We start from the raw sequence: 23,705 nt of genomic DNA, 5'->3' as shown, positions 1-23,705 counted from the left end.
ACTGGTTCACTGGCCAGATGTTTACAGCCTCACAAGCCTCAGTGTAAGTGGTCTCAGACTATAACCTATGGACATGCCCAAGAGACTGGGGATGTGGAAGGCTACCAGCCAGAGAACAGGATGATGCTCAAAACACGCACTCTCAGAATGAAAGGAGTGTTACTGCTTGATCCCATGACAGGAAAGTGATCAACAACTCGACTCATAATAATTTAGATGAAATGGACCAATCCCTTGGAAGACACAAACTGTTAATACTCCCATAAGGAATGGATAACCTCAACAAGGCCATGATCTATCAAAGGAGTTGAATTAGTAATTAATAACCTCTTCAATATACATTTAAGGAAGCCATGGTATGGATTCTCCATAGTCTCTCCTTGAGAAATACAAAAATAAAACAAAGCACACCTTCATACCACATTAAAAAAGTTACCGAGCCACAATCATTAATTAAAGGTTCTGTGTTGGGTAACAGGAAGTCACTATTTTCTGAGTTAAGAATGAACTATAGGCAGAGGCTGGAGAGATGGCTCAGTGGTTAAGAGCACCTGCTGCTCTTCCAAAGGACCTGGGTTCAATTCCCAGCACCCACACGGCAGCTTACAACTATCTGTAACTCCAGTTCCAGGGGATCTGGCATCCTCACACAGACATACATGCAGGCAAAATATCAATGTACATAAAATAAAAATAAATAAATAATTTTTAAAAAAAGAGATGAACTAAAGGGAGGACAGTTTAAGTAGGCTAAGATATCCAGAATCAAGGGATTTCAAGCAATGCTGTGAGGGACCTGCCAGGAGAATTAGGAGCACACTCACAGCCTCTGGCTGCTGCAAGGTGTCTGTCTTAGGTAGTGCAGTGATTGGAAGTGGCTTATGAAACAGCCTGAGATCAATAAGGCATTCACTTGTAACCTTCTGCTTCAAAGGTTATCGATCAATGAGCAAGAAAGAGTTTAGAGAGAAAAGCTACAGCACCTTCGATTTATGAGCAGTGGCTTCAAAGTGAGGGATTGGAACTTGTCACAGACTGTGAGCTCAGTCACCGAGATGTGTGTGTAGTGTGTGTAAGCAGCAGGGCTGCAGTACAGTGTTCTCGGATGCGAAGCCCAACACCCCAAAATGCCAGCCTGGCCCTTGCTCCGACACTAAGGACCTCTGCGCCCCGGTCCTCCCACTCCAGTCCTCCCTCCCGCCCCGGTCCTCCCACCCGCGGACCAAGTCTGGTGACTTCCACTTCCCAGCAGAATGACCACAGCAGTGAACACCTGTGAACCTCAGGATAACGGCTAGCACACAGTAGGCTTATAAACACCATCAACAGTCACCTGAGAGGACTTAGGGGTCTTTTTTTTAGGGGAGATGCTTTACCTGCAAGCAAGCGAGAAATTGGGAGGTGAATGCTAACTTTTTCTTGGGAAACACAGTATCTGATAGTTTCCACCGAGTGTCCACAAATGCTGAGTGTGATTGGCTGTTCTCCATCAGTGAATCCGCCATGACATTGCATCAACACAGCCAGGCATTTCTTGTAAGCTTCAATTAACACTTTTTCCTAAAAAAGAGGGTTTGTAACGTAAGTTACTCAAAAGACTGAGTTGCTACAACATTGACTTAGCACCTCAAATTCCATGACAAATAAGTACCTCAAGTACTATGGACCAAACCAAACTCAGTCCTCTCTCCCAGAACAGATCCCTCTTCTGTCCAGTGGATGGCATCACTTACCAAGAAAGCTGTGGAGATCTAGAAGTTACCAGTAATGTCCTTTACCTCAGTCCATGCTGTCTAGTCTATTTTCAAAGTGACAACTTTCTCTTTTCAGGTTCTCTCAAAACTAGCTAGTCTCTCATTCTCCAGTAATTCAAGGCGTTGGCAACCATCTCTCTGTTAAACTCCCTGCTTCAACCCTTGTCCCACCCACCCACTCTCCACAGAGTAACTTTACAAACACAAATGGACCATGTCACTGTTAGGTTGACCCTAACAGCAGCCTCCCACTTCAACTAGACTGTGACTAAATGACCTCAAGGTCCTGACTGATATCAGGCAGTCCTGCCCATCCCTGTCCTCCATCTCCAGGCTCCCAGCAGCTTTGAGAAGCGGCTGGATGACCACAGGCCTCTCAGCACACAGAATGATGCAGTCAGAAATCCCTTTTTGTATCCAGCAGGTTTTTATACACTGTTCAAGTCTCATGGAAGTCTCTGACCCTCGATTTCTATAGGTTCTTATTGATGAAGGAAGGCCAGAATTATTTTAAGACACAGGTAAATATAGCAGAAGCAAGTTTATTCTTGGATAAATGTATCCACTATTTTCATAGGCTTAATGTCTAGGGAGGATTATGGGGAAAATGAACAGTTACATAAGAGTGTGCATGATCCTCCTTGACTTTTTTCAAATTACACTTCAGAATTTGAGCTTTTGAATCTTTATTGAATGTACAGGTGGAAGAGGAAGTTTCCGAGCTAAGCTGTACAAATATTTCCTCCACTCTTGCTTCCACTTAAGCGTCCGTCCACCCACTCTCTCCCTCACAGCTCCCACCATGAAGGAACTCACATCCAAAGCGCACCAGTCCTGCACCATGGAAATCACGTGTGTTAGCTTCATCTGCAGCGTGAAGGCCGCTTCCCACTCCGGCTCCATTTCAATGTGCTGTCCCACCTGACGTGTGATAGGGTCCATTCCCTGAGAAAGCAGAAAGAGTTTGTAAGAATAAAAACTAGTTGGTTTGTTTTTCACACAGAAACCCAAGGAGGGATGCATAAGAAATATAAATCGATTACAGAGACTCTTCAAATAATGTAAAATTTTAAACAGGAAGTGTCGGGGAAAAAACCCAAGAAACTCAATAAATCTCTTTAAAATGTATGTATATATGTATGCATGTATGCATGCATATATGAGCCAGGGTCTCCTTAAGCAGACTGCTGGCCTGGAGCACATGATCACTCTGCCTCAGCTTCCTGCACACTAGGATTATAGACACGTGTCACCACACCTCGCCAGGCTTTGTGTGCCAGTGGTGGCTGAACCCAGGGTGCCACATTTACTAAGCTCTTGCTTCAGCAGAGTTCCATCCTGAGCCCCGGACAGACTTGTAGTCTCAACCTACAAATATACTATACAGCTGCCTTAGAAGACAAGTTTTGCCAGGCGGTGGTGGCGCACGCCGTTAATCCCAGCACTCGGGAGGCAGAGCCAGGCGGATCTCTGTGAGTTCGAGGCCAGCCTGGGCTACCAAGTGAGTCCCAGGAAAGGCGCAAAGCTACGCAGAGGAACCCTGTCTCGAAAAACCAAAAAAAAAAAAAAAAGACAAGTTTTATAATTCCTCACTAATGTGTAGCTCAAAGCGTTCAGATGACAGAATGAAAACAGACCTCGATACAAAAGAATGCAATCGTTTTTAGGAAGTGGCCAAGCTATCCCGGTGTGTACGAACCATTTACTAACAGAACACCTCCGCCATTTCCCAAAGGGATGGCCTTTTAAAACAGCTCTTTCCTAAGGGTTTAAGAGAGGTCCCATCTTCTGTGTTCACACCGTTTCCACGCTGAGTGTTTCTCCTTCTAGACTGTGATTTGCATGGACGTATGCTTCACAAGGGGACTAACCAGGAAAACGGTCTAGCCTGTACTATGTACAGATCCCACCAAGCAGAAAAGGAACTGTGGAAACACTAATGATAAAACAAAGGCCAGTGAGATGGCTGAGTGGGCAGCAGAGCCTGAAGACCAAAGTCACTCTGAGACCTACACTGTGCAGACTGCCATGTCTGTCAACCTCCACAGGTGTGCTATGGCATCCATTCATCAGCAAGTGCACACACACACAAATACAAGAAAAAACACCCCCTCTTTGCAACACACAAACCCCAGAGGCTGGGAGTTGATCGGGGGTAGGCTTAGAGAGAGAGTGCCTGCCTACTATCCAGGCACAGGTCCTGAGCTTGTTACCAAGCATCCAAAAACAAGTAGTTTTTCAAGTGAACTTAAATATATTTCCAAGAAAGTACATTAACAAAACAACCACAGAAAAGGACTTGCAAACTCTCAAAAAAGCAGTACTAATGAGAACCCAAACATCTTTTTTTTTAATTAAATTTTTTTTTTTCATGTATGTTTTGGTTGCACACACTGGTGCATCAGGTACATGCAGTACCTGTGGTGACCAGAAGAGGGCACTGGAACCCCTGGAACTGGAGTTACTGATGGTTTAGAGCTGTCAAGTGAATGGATGGTAGGAACTGAACCTGGGTCCTCTGGAATGGTAGCCAGTGCTTTTAAAAACAAAACATCTTAAAAAAAAAAAAAAAATCTTATTTTTGCTGTGGGTTCTGGGGACAGCACTTTCCTATACTGAGCTACCTCACTGGCACACTGAAACATCTTTTGCTGGGATCTCATTTAATCTACTCTTAAGGAGCCTCAATTATAAAAGAATTTCTTGATCCAACTGATCTTTTCCAAATGCATCCAAAATGGGGGGTGGGGAAGCATACAGACATGTCTTCACACAGAAGTATGTTCAGTTTATACATACCTGCATACACTTCAGTAATTCCAAAAAGGCATCGAACCCTTCTAGGAACTTCTGCCTCAGCTCATCCGACCACTCAGTTGGTTTGCTAATCAGCACATACCTACAGACAGACAACAGTGTGTGAACACAGAAACAGTGGCATTTTTCAAGCTGTAATTGGTTTGGAAATTGAGGAAACACTCACTTGAGATCTAAGATAAGGCTCTGAACTCTCCTGAACTTGAAGGCTTGGAGGGAAGTGTAGCGTTCAAACTGGAATCTGCCCTGAGCATCTCGCTGTTTCAAATGGTCCATGAAAGCCTTAATGATAACAGTCATCAGGTTCTCTTCCATGATGAGCATCCGGGCCTACAACAGTTCATCACAAAGTCTGGTAATCAAAGCCTGTGCCCCAGGGAACCAAGAGCCATTACCACTAGTGTAGTGCCCACATTTTAAACTTTCTCAACACAAGTATCTCAGCTCACAAGTGCACCACCAGATCCTTCTAAAGATTCATCTATATTTTACGTGGATGAGCGTTAGTCACACGCGTGTATGTGCAGCATGGGTGCGCAGGGTCCACCCAGGCCACCGTAATGACGTAACTTCTTAACTGAGCCATGTATGCGCACTATACAGTAAGTGTGGGTGCTTACTTCAGGGTCCAGGTCTACATCACTGACTTTCTGAAGTTCAGTGTGAAACTACTTCCTTTGCTTGTCGGGAGCGCCAATTATTAAGGGGGCTAACCAGTTCCCCAAACCACCAATTATTATTGGCATTACTATGAAGAAAATTATGACGAATGCATCCTGTAGCAGTTCATACAATCTCTCATTTGTTGTAACCATCATCAGGCACACTTTGCTACCATATTAGCCAGGTCTGGAGTGCTGTCATTTGCACTGTTTCTAGGTCTGTGTTATTACAAAAGATGTCACAAACCCACTGTGTAAAACGGCAAAAATAACTCCCTGCAAGTAGAATCACTGAGAGAGGGTACAGTCCAAGTTTTGACAATATCACTAACCTCCTCCCGTAACAAAGGCTTAAGAATCCCAATGCCCATCCAGGGAGCTGCTCACTCCACTCTATGGCACACAGTTTCATTTTGACCTGCTGTATTAGAGGAGAACTGTGGTGGTGAAGTAAATCTAGACTTCCTACCGTAACTGGGGAAAATGAACGGTAAGAATGGCCAAGAACTCTCCAGGGAGGATCATGGGGGTGTGAGGGAGCACAAGTCCCAACAGGTTACAAGAACGGGCTCTCCTTCCTGCCTGCCGGCTGCACTTATTAGGAAGTTCAGGAACGTGAGGCAACCCCACTGGGCTGGAAAAGCTGTGCTGCAGCAGCTTAGCACAGAGGAGGAGGAGGAGGAGGAGGAGGAAGAGGAGGAGGAGGAGGAGGAGGAAGGGAGGCTTAGTGGGCACAGCAACACCTGGGGGAGGCAGCCTCACAGCCAGGGCACTGGCGGTTCAGGTTCAGGTTAGAGACGGTGGGTCTAAAATGGTGGGAGGACATTCCCCAGGTTACACAGAATGCTTTTGGTCCTTGCACTCGAGCTTTGTCTAAATTGTTGCTACCCTTTCAAGACCACTGTGACCTCTAAACACTGTTACAGTTTGCAACACAGACCCCACCACTTGATGCACAGGCCTGCAATCCAACTTGCTTTATAAAACATTATCACTCAGGTTTTTTTCTAGTTCATATTAAAATTTGCACCGCCACACTCAGTATACATTTTACAACGTCTTCACAAAGGTTCAAGTCCCCTGTAAGACTGGATAAAAGTAATGTTTCAGGGACATGCTCTGGTTAAACTGAATGCTACAGGATCTGATCGGGAGAATGCTGACTGGGGCAGTTAAAATAAACTGAAGGCCCGGCGGTGGTGACGCACGTCTTTAATCCCAGCACTCGGAGGCAGAAACAGGCGGATCTGTGAGTTTGAAGCCAGCCTGGGCTACATAGTGAGTTCCAAGACAGCCAGAACTACACAAAGGAACCCTGTCTCAGAAAAAAAAAAAAAAAAAAAAAAAAGGAAAGACAGAAAAGAAACTGAAACGACTCTGGTGTTCTCCAAACTTGAGTTCTCCCGGCGAGTTTCTGAGCTGAGCTGTGCAGAGGTGCTGTAAGAGGCAGGGGACCAAGCTGAGTGCGATGGATCACACCTTTAACCCCAGCACTCGGAGGCAGAGGAGGCAGGCGGAACTCCGAGTTGAGGCCAGCCTGGGCTACAGAGTGAGTTCCAGGACAGACAACAGGGCTACTCAGAGAAACCCTGTCTTAAAAATATATAAAATAATAATAATAATAATAATAATAATAATAATAATAATAATAATGGCAGGGAACCTCTTTAGCTGTGAGGCCAGAGTCCTAGTAAGAACGCAGGAGTGCTCAGAAACTGAGTCCAATACTCTTCCAGGTTCACCAGGACAGTCCTTAGATGCTGAAGCCCTGTAGGACAGAAGCCTGAGAGGGGCCGAAATCCTAGGGCTTGGCAAGGGCAGGCGAGCTAGCAGAAGCTCCAGGCTCTCCACTGGGAACCCTCAGTTATTTCTAGAGCAAGTCTTGCTGGGTGTGGGAGCACACGCCTGTAAGCCTATCAAGTAAAACATGAGGATTGTTAAACTGGAGGTCGGATTGGGCTACTGAGACCCTGTTTTTTTTTTTTTGTTTTTTGTTTTTTTTAAAAAGAGAAGAGGGACTTTTTAAAACTAGAGATTTGAAATGTATTATATAAAAAATACTAGACCATGTAAATCAATATAATAGGAAATGTGGATAAATTAGCAAATTCCACCCCCCCCACCCCCCGACAGAGTTTTTCTGTGTAGTCTTGGCTGTCCTGGAACTCAGACATCTGCCTTCTTTTGTCTCCTGAGTGCTGAGATTAAAGGCATGTGCCACTGCCACCCAGCTAAATTAGCAAATTCTTAAGAAAAAACACAGCTTATTAAAAACAACAGTAGAACACCTGAATAGCCCTAAATTTACTCAAGAAATATAACTGATATAAAATGTTTCCACAAAGAAATTTCAAGGCCCAAATGGTACACTGGAGAATTCTTCCAAATACTTAAGACAGCAAACCCCCAGGGAAGTCGTGAGGCCGCCCCGCATCCGGCCAGCGACCCGCAGGGAGTGAACAGGGGCAGGGAGTTCTGGGTCTGCAGCTCCTCGAGTGTACATTAAGTACTGTGCACATTAAGTACTGTGAACATGAAGTACTGTGCACATTAAGTACTGTGTACATGAAGTACTGTGTGCATTAAGTACTCTCCATATGAAGTACTCTCCATATGTAACTTGCTGGGTACACCAATGCCCACCACACACACATACTCCGTGAAGCCAAGAGCCACACCGACTGCTGACCACGGAGCATGACAGTGTTCTCTGGGTCTGTTTGCACGTGCTCGTTCACTGTTTTCACTCTGCCATTTTATTTTAGTGTGTGCTCTTTGGATGTAGGAGTGATGCGCCACCTCGAGCATGGGATGATAAGAGAGCAACTTTGGGACTATTTCTCTAACGTCCCCCATGGGTGCTGAGACCCTGCCCGCATGCTTCCTCTCTTCCTTCTTTTGGCCCCCCTGCTTTGGGGTGTCTGTGTGTCTGTGCATGTGTGTGTGTGCATGTGTGTGTGCGTGTGTGTGTGCGCGTGTGTTCAGTGTCCGTGTGTGTACAGGGATGCCGAGGCCAGTGTCCTATGGTCCTCCCCTCACTCCTACTGACCTGGCAGTCACTGTTTCTCAGCTAAGCGGGCTAACAAAGGCCAACCATCTTCCTCTCACTCCAGCCCGAGCTGGGATACGAACTTGGGTCCTACTGCTCGCACAGCACGCCCTCCTATCCAGGGAGCCATCATCCCAGCTCCAACGTTACTCTCCAGGGCACCTGCCAGGCTGACTCTAACTATGAAGGCGTTTTCTTCAAGCACCAGGATTCTAAACTTCAGAAGCCGAACACGACAACCCCAGCGAAGACATGTCTGCCAGGCCAGGGGAGACAGTAGGGCGGGGCTGACCAGTTGAAGAGGTCAGAAACAGGTCTGATCCAGACAGCAGGGGGCAGCAGAGGGCGTGACACTCTGAACACCCTGTTTATCCACATTTCCAGGGAGGTCACAGGACAACCCTCAGTCCTGTTCTCCTTCCACCCGGGCCTCGGGCCTCAGGCTCACACTCGGGTGTAAGGCTTGGCAGCAGGTGGTTCAGCCGGCCTCGCTGCGCTAAGTTCTAGTTAAGTTCCCCAGAGTCACTGTCTTCCTCCAGTTACCCCATCTTACAAACAGCAGTCTTTAAAACCACAACGAGGGGCTGGAGCTATAGCGGGAAGTAGAGTGAGCTGACCTGGCATGTGTGGGGCCTGAGTTAGAGCCCTGGCACCGCACAACATACACACACTCACACGTACTCATACACACACCCATACACACACTTATATAGAGATATGTGCACACGCACGTGCACACGATAAATCAAAATACAGTGGTTCCAGTACCTCTCATGCTCTTAAGATAAACACGCAATTCTTTGATATGCCCTATAGTAGCACTTATTAATGGGCAAATTACTAAAAGATATTCTTTTTTTTTTTTTTTGTGACAGGGTTTGTCTGTGTAACAGTCCTACTTGTCCTGGATCTTGCTCTGTAGAACCAGACTGGCCTCTAACTCTTGAGATCGCCTTCCTCTGCCTCCTAAGTACTGGGATTAAAGGTGTGCGCCACCACCGCCCAAGTAGAACACATTTCTTAACAAAAAGAAATGAAAAAAAAATTCCCCCCACTAGAAAATGTACTTGTTAGGAAAGCGAGTACAAGCTGTTCCTAAAGCTCCATGGCCTTGCCCTGAGCTCAGGGTCTCCAAGCATGCTTAGCTCCTGCTCCCACATGCAAAGCCCCTCCATGGCACTCTGCATACATCCTCCTTTCAAGTCTCCATAGAAAGAACCTTCCTAAGCGAAGCCTCTGGGCTCTGGGAAAGGCCTATGGCCTTATTCTCTCTCTCAGAGAAAGCAAATTTAATGTGTATTGCTGTTTATCTACACATATGTCCATGCACTGCGTTCCAGCCTGGTACCTGAGGGGGCCAGAAAGCAGCAACATCAGACCCCAAGAACTGGAGTTACAGGCAATTTTTTTTTAATTTATTTTTTTTCCATTTATTTTACAATACTATTCAGTTCTACATAATAGCCACAGATTCCCTTGTTCTCTCCCTTCCTGCTCCCCTCCCCTTCCCCCCAGCCCACCCACAGGCAGTTTTTAGCTGCCATGTGGTGTTGGGAACTGAACCCAGTTCCTCTGGCAGAGCGTTTTACTTATTTATTCGAGTCTCATCTGGTTTATTCACCATTTCACTTTTAAAAGCCCTGCCTAATAAATGCTAATAAATTTGTTCAATGAAGTATGATCTTCAGTTACCATGCCTGATAAAACTTAATTAATGGAGGCTTCAGGACTGTCCTGGATGGTTTTATGTCAACTTGACTCAAGCTAGAGTCATCTGAGAGGAGGGAGCCTCAGTTAAGAAAATGCCTCCATAAGATTGGGTTGTAGGCAAGCCTGCGGGACATTTTCTTAATTAGTGACTGATGTGTGAGAGTCAGCCCATGGTGGGTGGTGCCATCCCTGGACAGGTGGCCCTGGGTTCTATAAGAAGGTGAGCTGAGTAGGCCAGTAAGCAGCTTCCTCCATGACCCCTGCATCAGCTCCTGCCTCCAGGTCCTGCCCTGTTTGAGTTCCTGTCCTGACTTCCTCCACTGATGGACTACAATGTGGAAGTGTGAGCCAAATAAACCCTTTCCTCCCCGAGCTGCGGTTTGTCATGCTGCTTCATCCCAGCAGTGGTCACTCTGACAAGGTCTGAGGGCACCTGGTGAACACGGGTCGCAAACAAGCCCAGGCAGTGTGACTCAGCTGCCTCAGCTACTCTTTCCTTGTGAGGGAAAGATTCTTCAGGATCTAAGATGGTACATGACATGTTATCTGATTCAAATGTCAGGAATATATTTGATAAACCAACCAGCTAAATGTTAACTTATCAGTCCAAAACCACAAGGAAATCCAATTCTCCTCCATTATTACTTTGATATTCAAAGATATGTTGTGTGTGCTTGGTGATATCTGAAATCCGACTGCCTCCTACACGAAGTATTAGCCTATTCAGGAGCACACAGGTCTTACCTCCATGATTTTGAGGCTTTACTTCTGTTAATGGAAAACAAGAGCGTTCTCTAGTCTTTCAGTACTTACAAGTGAAGGTACTGTGAATATCTGAACCGAGAGGTCTGCGACTGAAAACTCTCTGTCGTGGTCATCTGTCACATAATCACTCTGCAAACGCTCATAGTTCTATTAAGAAGGCAAAAACAGGCAAGGAGTGCCGGCTATGAGTCAGGAAGGAGAGGCAGACACTACTCACCAGAGTAGGGGCGGTGAAGAACTGGACAGACAGAGCAGTCACCGATACTGCTCGCTCGTGATCATCCTCCATAAAATCTCTCTGCAACTGCTGGTAATTCTAAACAACAAGGGGAGATTCCTCTAACCCAGTGACCAATGGTTAGGGTTAGACTGAGGTCAGTGCTGGGGATGGTGGCGACAGGAAGGCACCAGCAAGACATCAGAGACTCCAAGGATCACTAGCAATTAGGTGCTGGGTCAATACCGATTCGCTGCAGAAAGCTGTGCTAACAGGTTCTTCTGGAGACAGGCAGACCTCTAAGACCCTAAGGTGCCACTGTACACTGAGGGAGACACAGCAACATCATGCTATCTGTCTCCAAACCAGCCTTTCATTGCTTTGGAACACACATGAGAATCATGTGACTCCTGCGAGGTCGCCAACAATTAGATTTGGGACGAGGACACAAACATGGATGTTCTGAAAGAGCTCTTCAGAAGACTACCATGTGCTCCTCAGTTAAGTGCTCCTACTTGGACGCGCACATAAAGACTTAGCATCCTCATGGTGCTGAAAGCAGAAGTTAAGCCGACTCTGTCAGCCGTCTGGAATTCACCATTCCCAAACCATACCAAGAGGCATGCTGCCTCTGCGAATTTTAATAGGATTAAACCATCTATAATGGCATGGGGTTAAGTTGTCATCATTTCAAATCCCAATCATTGCATATTTATGTTGCTACCCACTCCCCCTGCCCCCCCTCTTTTTTTGGCTTGTCAGGACAGGGTTTCTCTGTGTAGCCTTAACTGTCCTAAAACTTGTTCTGTAGACCAGACTGGGCTCAAACTCATAGAGATCCACCTGCCTGCCTCTGCCTCTCGAGTGCTGGGATTAAAGGTGTTCGCCACCACCGCCTAGCAATCACTACATATTTATGTATTACGGGGGTGGAGGCACATGGTCTTGTCACACCTTTATTGGTAAAAGGTAAAAAGATTCTCAAGTTTCTTAGACTTTCAAATAGATAACCTCACATCTCACCGTTAAATACTAATACTTTTTGAGCCCAAAATAGTATACTTATTCCTTAAATAACTTACTTATCATCAAAACTGAAAAAAATTCTACTTACTTTTGCAAATCGAACAGCAAACAGCTTCTTGTACTTCAGATCCATGAGCAGGCTGCTCATGAACAACTGATGATACACACTCCTAGCGCCTTCAGGAAAGAGCAGAGTGTGAGACAAGCCAGAACTCCACTTCTATAGCTTTATGGGACTCAAACCCCCAGAACAAAACTCTCTATACTTTGTTCAGAACAAAGCATTTGTAATTAATCCCTTTATTTTAATTTGAATTATCCACATGTGTGTGTGTGTGTGTGTTTGTCCAGGTGACCATGGAGGCCAGAAGGGCCAGATCCCTCTGGCACTGGAGTCACAGGTGGTCGTCAGCCATCTGATGTGTGTGCTGGGAACAGAACCTGGGTCCTCTGCTAGAGCAGTGTGCCCTCTTAGCCAGAGCTCTCCCCCACACTGCTGTGCTTTTAAAAAGAAAATGTGTGCAAACTACTCCTCCCCCTGTTCTTTCCAAACAGGGCCTTGTTATCTGTATGCTAGCCTGTAGCCTGGATAGGTGGTGAACTCTCAATCTTCCTGCCTTGGTCTCCTGAGTGCTGGGAATACAGGCATATGCTACCTTGCCCAAATCTAAATGTGATACTGCACTAAAATAGAAAGGCTGTTTAATCTAGGTCATAGGCCTCCCCTACAAACTTTTTTTTTCAAAAAGTAAGGTTATAGGGCTTACAAGGGTTACAAGTTTGTGTGTATTTGCCAGGGACTAAATCTAGCACTATAATTATAATTCTAAAAAGCAGAACTATATTTATTAACATTTCCAAATTAAAAACCCACCCAACTTTGACAGCCCACCCTTAGAAGCAGTAAGCAAGTCACCTTTCCATAATTTGGAATCATTAAGCATCAGTCTGTCCACCAGAGAGGAGTTTTCACCGTCCGGCCCTTCTTGTAATCCGACCTGACACAAAATCCGGCGGAGGCCATCTTTAAACAGAAGGAAGAGTGGTCACGAGATGGAAAGGCACGCTGAGTATAACAGGATGACACTTCAGTGGGCTCCAGTAGAGCGACACACGGCTCAGTGAAGGTCAAACCGGGCAAGGGGCTTTTGAACTATTTTATTTTTACAAAAAGGAGAAAAAATTAAGAAATCTCAAATCACAACACTAATTGCAAGATGTCAAAGTTAATGTCTGTCAGAAAGGTACTAGCCTTTCCTGCCCTAATGAATTGAATTGGAGAAAAGACTCCCCAATCTGCTGATGTAATGCTGTTCTCTAGGTATTTATGCTAAGGGAGGCAGGGGTGGTGAAACCAGTCTTGAACACTACCGTGTGTAAGGCAGCCACAGCACACAGCGGCTCAAAGAACAACGTGGGACCCTTACACTGTAATATTGTCAGCAGGGGTCATTAGTGCTACACAATACATTCCCCATCAAACTGAAATCCACTACAGCTCTGTCTGAGAGGCCTGGAAGACAGACCCTCACATCTTCTAAATGGCACGCTCTGGACAAGCTCTCCCAGCACACATGCATACGGTGTATCTCATCTGTATTTTTTCTTCCCTGAGACACGGTCTCTCTGTGTAACAGCTCTGGCTGCCCTAGAACTCACTCTGTAGACCAGGCTGCCTCGAACTCAGAGATCCGCCTGCCTCTGCCACTCGAGTACTGGGATTAAAGGTGTGCGCCACCACTGCCCGGCCACCTCATCTGGCCCTGTCTGTATTTTTCATCATCAGTTCACAGTGTGGTGTTTTTCTAACAGCCTTCAAAACAAATGTTAAGGGGTCTTCCTTACAGTAACATTATAATGTCTTGCCTATATATGACAGCCAGCAGAAATCTATCCCTAACTTGCCCTTTAGTGCTAGACCTCAACTTTCATTTTTGGCTTTGGCAAGAAGTTCATAATTATGGTGTATTACAAATTGTCTTCTTTGTAAGCTGAGAAAAGAAAAACCTAAAACTAGCAAACATAAATTGGTATGTTCCAATGTACACATTTACAGATATGCACAGTACTGGTCTTATACAAAAGCTGTAGGAGGCCAAACATTTAAATTACTTAAATGAATATTAGTTAAACTGCATTATCATTAACATTTAATTATGGCAGCGTTTTGCAGCTTTGTTTGTGAAGGGTTCCACACTTCCACAGTTCCTTTGTTGAGTTGTTTAGATACAGCTTGACAAACTAAACCTACCTGAATATCCAATAACACTTCCCAGCCAAGACAGAGCTTTCAGACCGAAATTCTGATGCGCAGCTACTGACGAGTGCATGACCTGAACTTTGAGCGGCTTGGTCTGTCTGCTGGTGTTCCTCTTGAAGGCAACAAGGAGGAGAAGAGACTGACTTAGAACAGCTGTCTAAGAGGTGGAGGCGCTAACATTCTTAACCCACCCGCGACACCCACACGACTGCCATGTGTCCATGAGAAAGCGCTGCTGTTTAACACAGGGACTCGGGTCATTTTCCAGACAGAACGAGATTCGGTGGCAACAGTGAGGGCCTCACCTTGTGAGTCACCACTGCCTCTGTCACATATCTGAAACTCTCTAGTGCCAATTACAAATAGCTTCAATTCTCAAATAAGCCTGCTTTCTGCCTTCAATTTTTAAAAACACATTATTTACTTAAATAATTCAGTTCACCGCACAGATATGCATTATCAGCTTTGAAAAACCATACTAAAATACACACCCACAAAACTCATCATCTTAACTATGTCTAAGGACACAGTTCAGTACTACTGCTCAGTGTCCACACTGCTGTAAAATCAATATTCAAAACCCTTCCTCCTCATCCTCCTCCTCTTTTCCAGACAGGGTCTTTCTACATAGCCCTGGCTGTCCTGGAACTCACTATGTAGAACACTGAACTCATCGACAGCCTGTTTTTCTGGACAGAAGTCCTTCCAGCAGGAGCGAGATACCTTGATTTCCTAGTCAGGGTACAGTCCGTGTCCCCATGTTCCATTGGTTGTTTGTCATTGTTAGAAACGTCTACTGGAGTCCAGCAATACTTCCTGAACACATAACTTTCCTTCCTTTTACTTCCTGCCTGAGTCCTCTCGATGCCCTATGTCCACAACCTACTTTTACCATGTATGGCTGTGCGTATTTTCTAGGTACGCACACATCACATACCACATCTGTGTCAGAAATGGTTCTTCCAAGTCTGCCACCTGTCTTTGGACTTCAGGTATGGAATATTTTGTTAGGTAAAAACCTGATGTGGCCAAAAGTGTAATTTCTTCCCAGTTAGCAATCTTATATAGCTCTGATAGAACCGGAACAATCCAATGTCAAGAGTCACGATCTTTAAACACAACTTAGGTGACAGTGGGTTTATAAAGGCATACAAATGTCTTTTTTTTTTTTTTTTTTTTTTTTTTTTTTTTTGGTTTTTTCGAGACAGGGTTTCTCTGTGTAGCTTTGCGCCTTTCCTGGAACTCACTTGGTAGCCCAGGCTGGCCTCGAACTCACAAAGATCCGCCTGCCTCTGCCTCCCGAGTGCTGGGATTAAAGGCGTGCGCCACCACCGCCCGGCTCAAATGTCTTAATAAATGCTAAATATAGGGTTAGTCTTATGCTGGTAAAAAAAAATAACAGACATGTTTTTAAATCACTTACCACAATGACTGATTTTGCTTGATCACAGTACTGGAAATCTCCATATCGAACAGACCTACGCCCCTGTAAAGACATTTAAAACTAACTGTAAAAGCAATAAATATGCTTGAACATACAACTTGAGTCAGTCTTTAATATTTGTAACATCTGTCCTAGTCACCAATGAAAAACTAAAATTTTGCCAGGTGGTGGTGATGCACACTGTTATTCCCAGCAACTTGGGAGGTAGAGGCAGGTGGATCTCTGTGAGTTCAAGGCCAGCCTAGTCTAAAAAGTGAGTTCCAGGACAGTCAAAGTTACACAGAGAAACCAAGTCACGAAAAAAAAAAAAAAAAAAAAAAAAAACTAATTTTTCTTTAATGCTGTCTTGACTATTTAAACTACACACACACACACACACACACACACACACACATACACACACACAATTACCCTGACAATAGAGCATTTTAAACTACCAGTGTACACACACACACACACACACACACACACACACACACACACACACACACACACACACTATCCTGACAACAGAGCGTTTATTCTAGCAGGCTTCTGTAACCTCCATTCTCATGGCCCAGTATTTTTAATGACTAGGCAGAATCAGGGCAACTGTACATTTCCTTTTAATGTTCTGTTAATAGCTTAGTTTTAACATATATTTGGACCAATATTCCAAATGAAATTAAAAAAATAGCCTAGACACATATACTTTTAACTAATCTTTCTATGCTAGCTTATCTGTAATAAAAGCTCAATTTCTTTAATCCCAGGCCTTCGGAAGTAGAGGCATGCAGATCTCTGTAAATTCATGGCCAGTCTGGTTAACACAGCAAGTTCCAGCCAGGGACTCTAAAGTGAGACCTCCATTTCAAACAGTGTCAATTTTGCAGGATAAATGACTTACATCCCGATCGACTGTGGTTGCAAAGCCAATGGCTTCCTTCTGTGTGCAGTTGACGGCCTTCTGAAGAGTGTAAATGACTTGCTCATAGGTGTGAACCTCATCATTGAACAGCATGCAATAGTAGGTGTCGCTCTTTTCTCTGGGGAGAAAACAGTACATTGTTAATGCCCTGTGAAGAGTGGGCGTGACCATCAAGGCATGCTGGGCAGGAGCAGGAGCAGGGGAACTGGAAGAAGGGAAACCAACTCTGGAGGATACAGGTTTGTAGCCAGATGGTAACTATCTGGCAAATATTACAAGAGAAGCCCATCAGGGTTCTCTGTGTTGACAAAACAAAACAAAAGCCGGGTGGCACACGTCTTTATTCCCTGCACTTGGGAGACAGAGGCAGGCGGGTCTCTGTGAGAACAGCACAGCAACACCTTGTTCTATTAAAAACACTTTACCCTGCTAGGCGTCGTGGCACTTTGATCCCAGCACTCAGGAGGCAGAGGCAGGCGGATCTCTGAGTTCGAGGCCAGCCTGGTCTACAGAGTGAGTTCCAGGAAAGCCAGGACTACACAGAGAAACCCTGTCTCAAAAATCAAAACAAACAAACAAGAAAGAGATAGATAGATAGATAGATAGATAGATAGATAGATAGATAGATAGATAGATAGATAGATAGATAGATAGACTGATTGATTTATAGATACACCCAAAACATTATGCACAACCCCAATTATCTGGAACACATTGACAAAGCAAAGAAATCACCCTTTGGTGACTGATGTCGAATTAGTTTGGTGAACTCCTGATGTCCAATCTCCAGCCCATAGTCACCCTCAGCTATGAACAAAGGTCCAATAAGCAGGGAGTGACTTTTCCAAAAAGAGGCGGCTGTGTGAAGTGAGCATGTAACCAGGGACTAGCAGCCAGTCCTTTTAACACAGCTGTGGCTGAATCCAGCTCTCTGCTCAGTAGTTTACACCCTTAATAGTCTAAACAAAAACAGTAGATGTACAGTAAAACAGCAGTGTGGAATACGCTTTATAATTAGAAGCATTTCATCAAAGCCCTAACCCCACTTATATAGAAGAGCTCACCCTAACATCATCTGGTTTTATTAGATCGTTACAAAGGAGAGGGCTAGTGGGCGCGGTGGCGCACGCCTTAGTCCCAGCACTTGGGAGAAGAGGCAGGCGGATCTCTGTGAGTTCGAGGGCAGCCTGGTTACACAGAGAGTTCCAGGTCAGTCAGAGAGAGAGGAGGACAGAGATGTCAGGGATCGTGTGGGTTTTTTAGGAATAGAACTCCAATTGTCGGGCTTGCTGGCTAGTGCTTCACTGGCTGAGCCTCTTGCTGGCCCTGCACGGTCTAACACTGCTACAAGGCAGTCACCCTGGGAAGACCTCCACTCCTCCCATGCAAACTGCAAGCTGTCACACTGGAGTCAGGCTTCGACAAAACCCCACCGTTTTCTGAAAATCGATGAGACAGCAGTTTAGCACAGTGACTAAGCAGTTCTGGCCACCTGCTGCTCTCTCTGACAGCCTGAGTTCACTCCAGGATCCACTTGGTAGCTACAACCGACTCCTGAAGGCTCTCCTCTGACCTTCATGGGACTCAGTTCCTCCTCCCCACACACAAATAAATGGACGGACAGATGTAATAATAATTTTAAGAGAAAAGACTATGTCCTCCTAGCTGTGTTAATGACATTACAATTTAGCAGTTCCACACAAGGGACAGGCGATACTTACGTCATCTCTAAGTCTGCAGGCAATTCACTTTCTTTTTCCCAGGTCAGTATATCTACTGCGTATCGAAACATAATAGCAAAAATGTTGTACGTTCTTGCTATCACATCTTCTGATAGATGTACAAGAGGATCCTGGGGGAGAGCAGAAAACACAGCTCCTTAGTACACACTAATTATCTTCTTTTGCCTTCCAACTCCAACTCTCAAAACACAAGCAGGGTGACAGGTTTCGTTTCACAACAAACTTAATCCTGTGTATGTTACAAAATACAAAATTAAACCTCCTAAAATGTTTTCTTCCAATGTTCTCAATTTTAAATTAGCTGAGTCAAAACATTCAGACACTCAAATGCCTAACGAATATAACTGAACATTTTGGAATGGCACACTGGAATCTCTAAATTCTAACACCAAGCCATCTTTCCAGCCGTGTACGGGAAGCTCCAACTTGCAGAACCGGGTGAAGGTGTTTGCTGCAAGCCTAACCATGGGAGTTTGGTCCCTGGGGCCTACACGGTGGCTGGAGAGAACCGACTCCTGCAAGGTGCTCTGACGGTCACACCAGCCTGCGGCGTGTGCACACGGACTCTAAATAAATGCAAAACAAACACACAAACAAAAAACCCCCAAAACCCTAAAAAACGAAACAAAGAAAGACAATGAGCCATCCAACTCACAAGGGAGAAAACATGCCATTTCCCATTTAGGACCTGGAGATGTTTCCTAAATAACAAAGGAGGTGTCACACAGTCCATTGTGGTTCTCAACTAAGAGGGGGACCTGACACCCACTACCTCCCTGTTCACTCCTTCCGCCAAGGCCATGTGGAATTTTGATGGGCTGTTCTTAATGTTCATAGTGACAGGAGATGCTACTGTGATTTAGTGAAGGGAACCAGGCATGTTCAACACAAGGTGTCCAATGGTCTATACGTCTGCTCAAATTTTTCCCATAATCAGACAGTACTTACAAAAGCTGTTGTTTTTGAAATTATGTTTATTTTATTGTATGGATGTTTTGCCTACAAGTGTTTCTTGCAGCACACGCTTGCCTGGACTCTCAAGAGGCCAGAAGAGGCTGTCAGATTCCCTGGAACAGGAGTTACAAATTGTTGTGAGCCATTATGGGAGTGCTGGGAATCGAACCTCGGTCCTCTAAAAGAGCAGCAAGTGCCTCTAACTGCTGAGCTTTCTGTAGCCCTGCAACAGTCGATCCTGACTGGTAGGTTGAGGGAATCTGGGTCTGTCTGTGAGGTGATGACAGAGCGTTAGCTGAGAAGATGACCCACCCTCAGAGTCAGCAGCTCCTTCTGAGAGGAGTCGGCTGGAAAGAGTCCCAGGCCAACCAAAGCCTGTCCGCCTCACTCCTGAGCAAGCGCAGCCACAGCTGCTGCCGTCCAACCCCAGCCTGGGAACAATCTGGCCTCCCCAAGTGACCTGAGCACTAGTGACTCCAGGAACTCCCAGGGCTTCAGTGCCAACTGGGAATTCTGAGGCATCCCGCTCTGTGGACCGTTCTCAGTTTGTCCAGCATGCAGATGGCCACTGCTGCACAGGCCGGCTCCTACTGTGCAAGCCTAGATTCTACTAAATCCCCCTTTGTAATGTCTGTCTGCGACTCTGTTCCCGGACAGAACATGCCTCATGCGGGACTCTAAGTGGCCCCAGGCTGTGGGCTCTGGAGCACAGCTCTGCCGCTGTGGGAAAGAGACTCCAGACAATGCGCTCAAACTGAAGTACGGCGGCCGGGGAGGCGGCTCAGCGTTACAGCACGGCTGATCTTCCAGGGGACCCGGCTGTGACTCCCAGCATCTGCATGGCAGCTCACAACCATCTATGACTCCAGTTCCTTCCGCAGGGATTGGACAATCTCTTCTGGCCTCTGAGGACACTGTACCCACACAGTACCAAGACATACAAGCAGGCAAACAACCATACACTCTTTTTAAAATATATATATATCTTTAAAGCAATGAAATATGACTATGTTCAAGAAATACTTATGGATAAAGAAACTTAGATTTCACATCACTTTCTCAAGACAAAATACTATTCTGTTGTTTTTATCCAAACTATTTTACTTTTTTCTTTGTGTGCATGTGTGTGTTTGGTCTGTTTATGTATGTGTGTAGGTACAATTACACATGTGTACATGTGTATAGAGGCCAGAAGTTGACGTCAGGTGTCTTTTTCTATTGATTCTCCTTTGTATTGAGGCGGGGTCTCGTTGAAGCCGAAGCTTGACGATCCCGGCCAGTCTAGATAGCCAGCTTGCCACAAGCCTGAGGGTCTGAGTTGTCCCCAGCGTCTGGGCAGCATGCATTAGGTGAGAACCCCTCACTGGGGAGGGGGAGACAGGAGGATTCCCTGGAGCTCAATGGCCAGTTGTTCTTGGGACCCTGTCTCAAAAAGTAAGGTGGGAAGCAACAGAAGACAGCCAATAATCACCTCTGGTCTATACCCATGCCCACACATGCAAGGATGCATGCACACACGCCACAACAGCTCCGAGTCAACACAGTGCACACTTAGGACCACGCCGGGCTGTTTTTACCTCCTCCTCCACAACTTCAGAGCTGCTGAGTTCGTGTTTTTGACAGTAAGGCCCTTCTTTCCAGGCTTCTGTGTCGCCGCAGTCACAGAAGCCTCCACCTCCTGAGGTCGTCATCTTAGAGGAAAAAGAAGACAGGATCTGGTAAACAGTCACTGGACTGTCAGATAAGAAGTAAGAACAGCAAGTGCTAAGGACAGAAAACTGCTTAAGTGTCCCCTTGCTCTGAAGGGGAAGCATCAACTAAAAGGGACTGTCAATGTTTCCTAGTAAGCAGGCTAGGCTTCTGCCTGACTTCTAAAGGACCTGAGCTACTTTGTTCTGGTGGGAGAGTTCAGGTATTTCAGAGGCTGTGTCTGCCTACGCTGCTTTCTTCATCAGGAAAACAGAGGACTGCCGAGGGTCCCCTGGGGTTTGCTGGAGTGCTGTGTCTGTGCCAAGGATGCTGTAAGGCAGTAGGTTCAAGGAAACAGTTTTCCTTCTTTAACAACTCCTAAAATCCTGCTCTTCTAAAGGGTTGGGAAAAAGTGCTCACTGCAACTCTGTAAACTTTGTTATCACCTGGAGGCTTAAGACTTAGTCACACTTGCTTAAGCTACAGCAACTAGTTACTAAGTCTGGCAAGACAGAACTTACAGGCTAATACTTGGTACATCAGAAATTCTATTTTAAAAAAAGTACCACAAAAACATATAACTTATATAAAATAAAAAGTGCCACAAAGAAGAGTTAGCAATTGGCTAGTTCAAATGTACCACATTCTAGAATAACTCTGCCTCTACTCTGGCCAAAGCCAGCATTTGTACGCTCTGTATCACAGTATAATTAACGTCATCCCGCACATTCTACTTATTCCCAGGAGATGCAGATGTGGGCCAAGAAGCATAGGTAGGCTGCCACTTGGGAACAGCCTGGTGCACACATGTGCTCTTGTTACCAAACACCAGACAGGGCAGCTGAAGGGTATCTGGGGGCCTCTTGCTGGCTTATCAAGACACTGATATTCTATATAGCCCTTTCTGTTCATTATTATCAAGACCTGGGCAGAGGGAATACAAACAAACCGTGGAAAAGCCCTGACCCAGCTGTGCTCCAGAATTAAGAGCAGGACTGAAGCCCCTCCTACAGTCGACTCCTTTTAACAACCGTCCCTTCACCTTTGAATCTTGATAGTCCACCTCCCCCTCCCAGCAGAGGAACAAGGGCAGGCTTGGGGACAGCCCCAAATAAAACCATCAAGAATCTCAGGGGCTGGAGGTGGGCCCTGAATGACCCAGTAGTATAGGCCTCTTTAATAACCATTTAAAATACCACACCAAACTAGCTGGCGGCTAACACAGAAGACCTGATTTCTGTGTTATCTTTCTTAGGAGTTCCAAGATGTGTAGGCTTGAAACCCCTTTCTATACTGAGCACCTCCACCTCTCCCCCTGGGATGGAACCCAGAGCTTTACCCATGCTTGGCAAAGCCCTTTCTATACTGAGCACCTCTCTTTCCCCTCTTGGGAATAGAACCCAGGGCTTTGCCCATGTTTGGCAAGTACTGTACTAACAAGCTACATTCCCTAAAAACAAAAACAAAATCCCCCAATTTGAACACCATTCTCTCCCCTTTCCTGTTAAATCTTTAGGTTTTGAAATGAGAACTGGTCTGGAGGCTCTAGCCAGGGGCTCAGCTACTCCTCCGCCCTCACTGAGGACTGGCCCTGCATTTGGAGGTCTTTCTCCTTAACTGAGCACGCGGCTTTGGGAGGAAGTCCACAGGGAGCAGTAACGGGGGAAGGGAGCGCCCACCTAGCCAGCCAGCTCGACCCTGGTGATCGTGGGGTGGCAGACACTGCAGCCCGCCTGCCCTTGCACCCATTCCATTTTTAAAATGAGATAAAAGGTATCTAGCATAAAAGCCAACACTGTGTGTGGCTGTCCTTTGGACATTACTGACCCTGTATCGGTGGTCTCTGTGGACACTTCCCAAAAAGCACTCCATGCATAAAACACAGGTAGGGTCAACTGCACAGTCCCTGTCAAGTGAAAGAAAAAGAAGAAATTTGAGCGTCAAAAATTAATACTTTCCCACGATATCAGAACCCTTCTAGAAGTGCCAAAATAGTAGGTGCCAGGCCCCAACTCTGTAGATCTTTGCTCACTGAAGTCAGCACAAAGGTTCTGTTTTCATCCTGGAGTGGACGAGGGAGCCTCTCAGCACACACTTGGCCGCAGTGGTCCAGTTCTGCACAGGCTTGGGGAGACTCAACCTAGTGAGCTGACATCCCCTCAGTCATAGCTCACAAGCCTCTGGTGAAGTGGCATCTAAAGTGAAGGTCGGGCTTGAGTGCTGAGCTCTTCTTGTTAAGATGACAGCACTTGGTTGTTTATTCCGAGATAGGGTCTCACTACGCAGCTCAAGCTGTCCTGGAACTCACTATGTAGACCAGGCTGGCCTCTAGTGGGTAAAGGCCATCAGGTTTCGTGCCCATAATCAATTCAAGACAGTTCTGAGGGTTTGCTGATTTGGTTGTATACAGTCAAAGTAAAGAAATTCCCAAAGAACGGAGTGGCAAATGTTCCTAAGAGACTTAGACACCTTGTTTATCTGACCTTGCTTTTTTATCGTTGTTTTTTCAAGACAAGGTTTCTCTGTGTAGCCCTGACTGCCCTTGAATTCAGAGAGATCTGTCTGCCTCTGCCTCCTGAGTGCTGGGATTAACTGCATGCACTACCATGCCAGGGCAGATGTCTTGTATATTAAGGCAACAGCTGCCCTATGACCAACTGGCTTCAAGAGTGAATGTCTGAGGCTGCAAAACCCAGAATGGGGGAATTT

General features: G+C 45.7%; 1 protein-coding gene across 3 annotated transcripts in view; it reads right to left on the bottom strand.

Moving 5' to 3' along the window:
• The window catches only part of Ubr2 (ubiquitin protein ligase E3 component n-recognin 2), an 86,426-nt gene that overhangs the window by 47,947 nt on the left and 14,774 nt on the right, over positions 1-23,705 (bottom strand). For 2 of the 3 annotated variants that reach the window (XR_013046756.1, XM_076557709.1), the window contains exons 3-15: positions 22,824-22,902; positions 20,885-20,998; positions 18,333-18,463; positions 16,591-16,729; positions 15,684-15,746; positions 14,252-14,372; positions 12,917-13,024; positions 12,089-12,177; positions 10,806-10,904; positions 4,738-4,901; positions 4,554-4,653; positions 2,571-2,699; positions 1,377-1,560 (exon numbers count right to left, since the gene is read on the bottom strand). Coding sequence is in view for 2 of the 3 variants with exons in the window: in XM_076557709.1 (XP_076413824.1) it covers positions 1,377-1,560; positions 2,571-2,699; positions 4,554-4,653; positions 4,738-4,901; positions 10,806-10,904; positions 12,089-12,177; positions 12,917-13,024; positions 14,252-14,372; positions 15,684-15,746; positions 16,591-16,729; positions 18,333-18,463; positions 20,885-20,998; positions 22,824-22,902 (1,520 nt within the window). In the remaining variant the exon portion in view is untranslated. Of the gene's footprint in view, positions 1-1,376; positions 1,561-2,570; positions 2,700-4,553; positions 4,654-4,737; positions 4,902-10,805; positions 10,905-10,974; positions 11,074-12,088; positions 12,178-12,916; positions 13,025-14,251; positions 14,373-15,683; positions 15,747-16,590; positions 16,730-18,332; positions 18,464-20,884; positions 20,999-22,823; positions 22,903-23,705 lie in introns of all 3 variants that reach the window. The other variant, XM_076557710.1, reaches the window with a different exon arrangement.

The sequence above is a fragment of the Peromyscus maniculatus genome, chromosome 21 (genome assembly GCF_049852395.1).
Source record: "Peromyscus maniculatus bairdii isolate BWxNUB_F1_BW_parent chromosome 21, HU_Pman_BW_mat_3.1, whole genome shotgun sequence".
Classification (NCBI taxonomy): Eukaryota; Metazoa; Chordata; class Mammalia; order Rodentia; family Cricetidae; genus Peromyscus; species Peromyscus maniculatus.
This window is presented reverse-complemented; position numbering and strand designations above follow the sequence as displayed.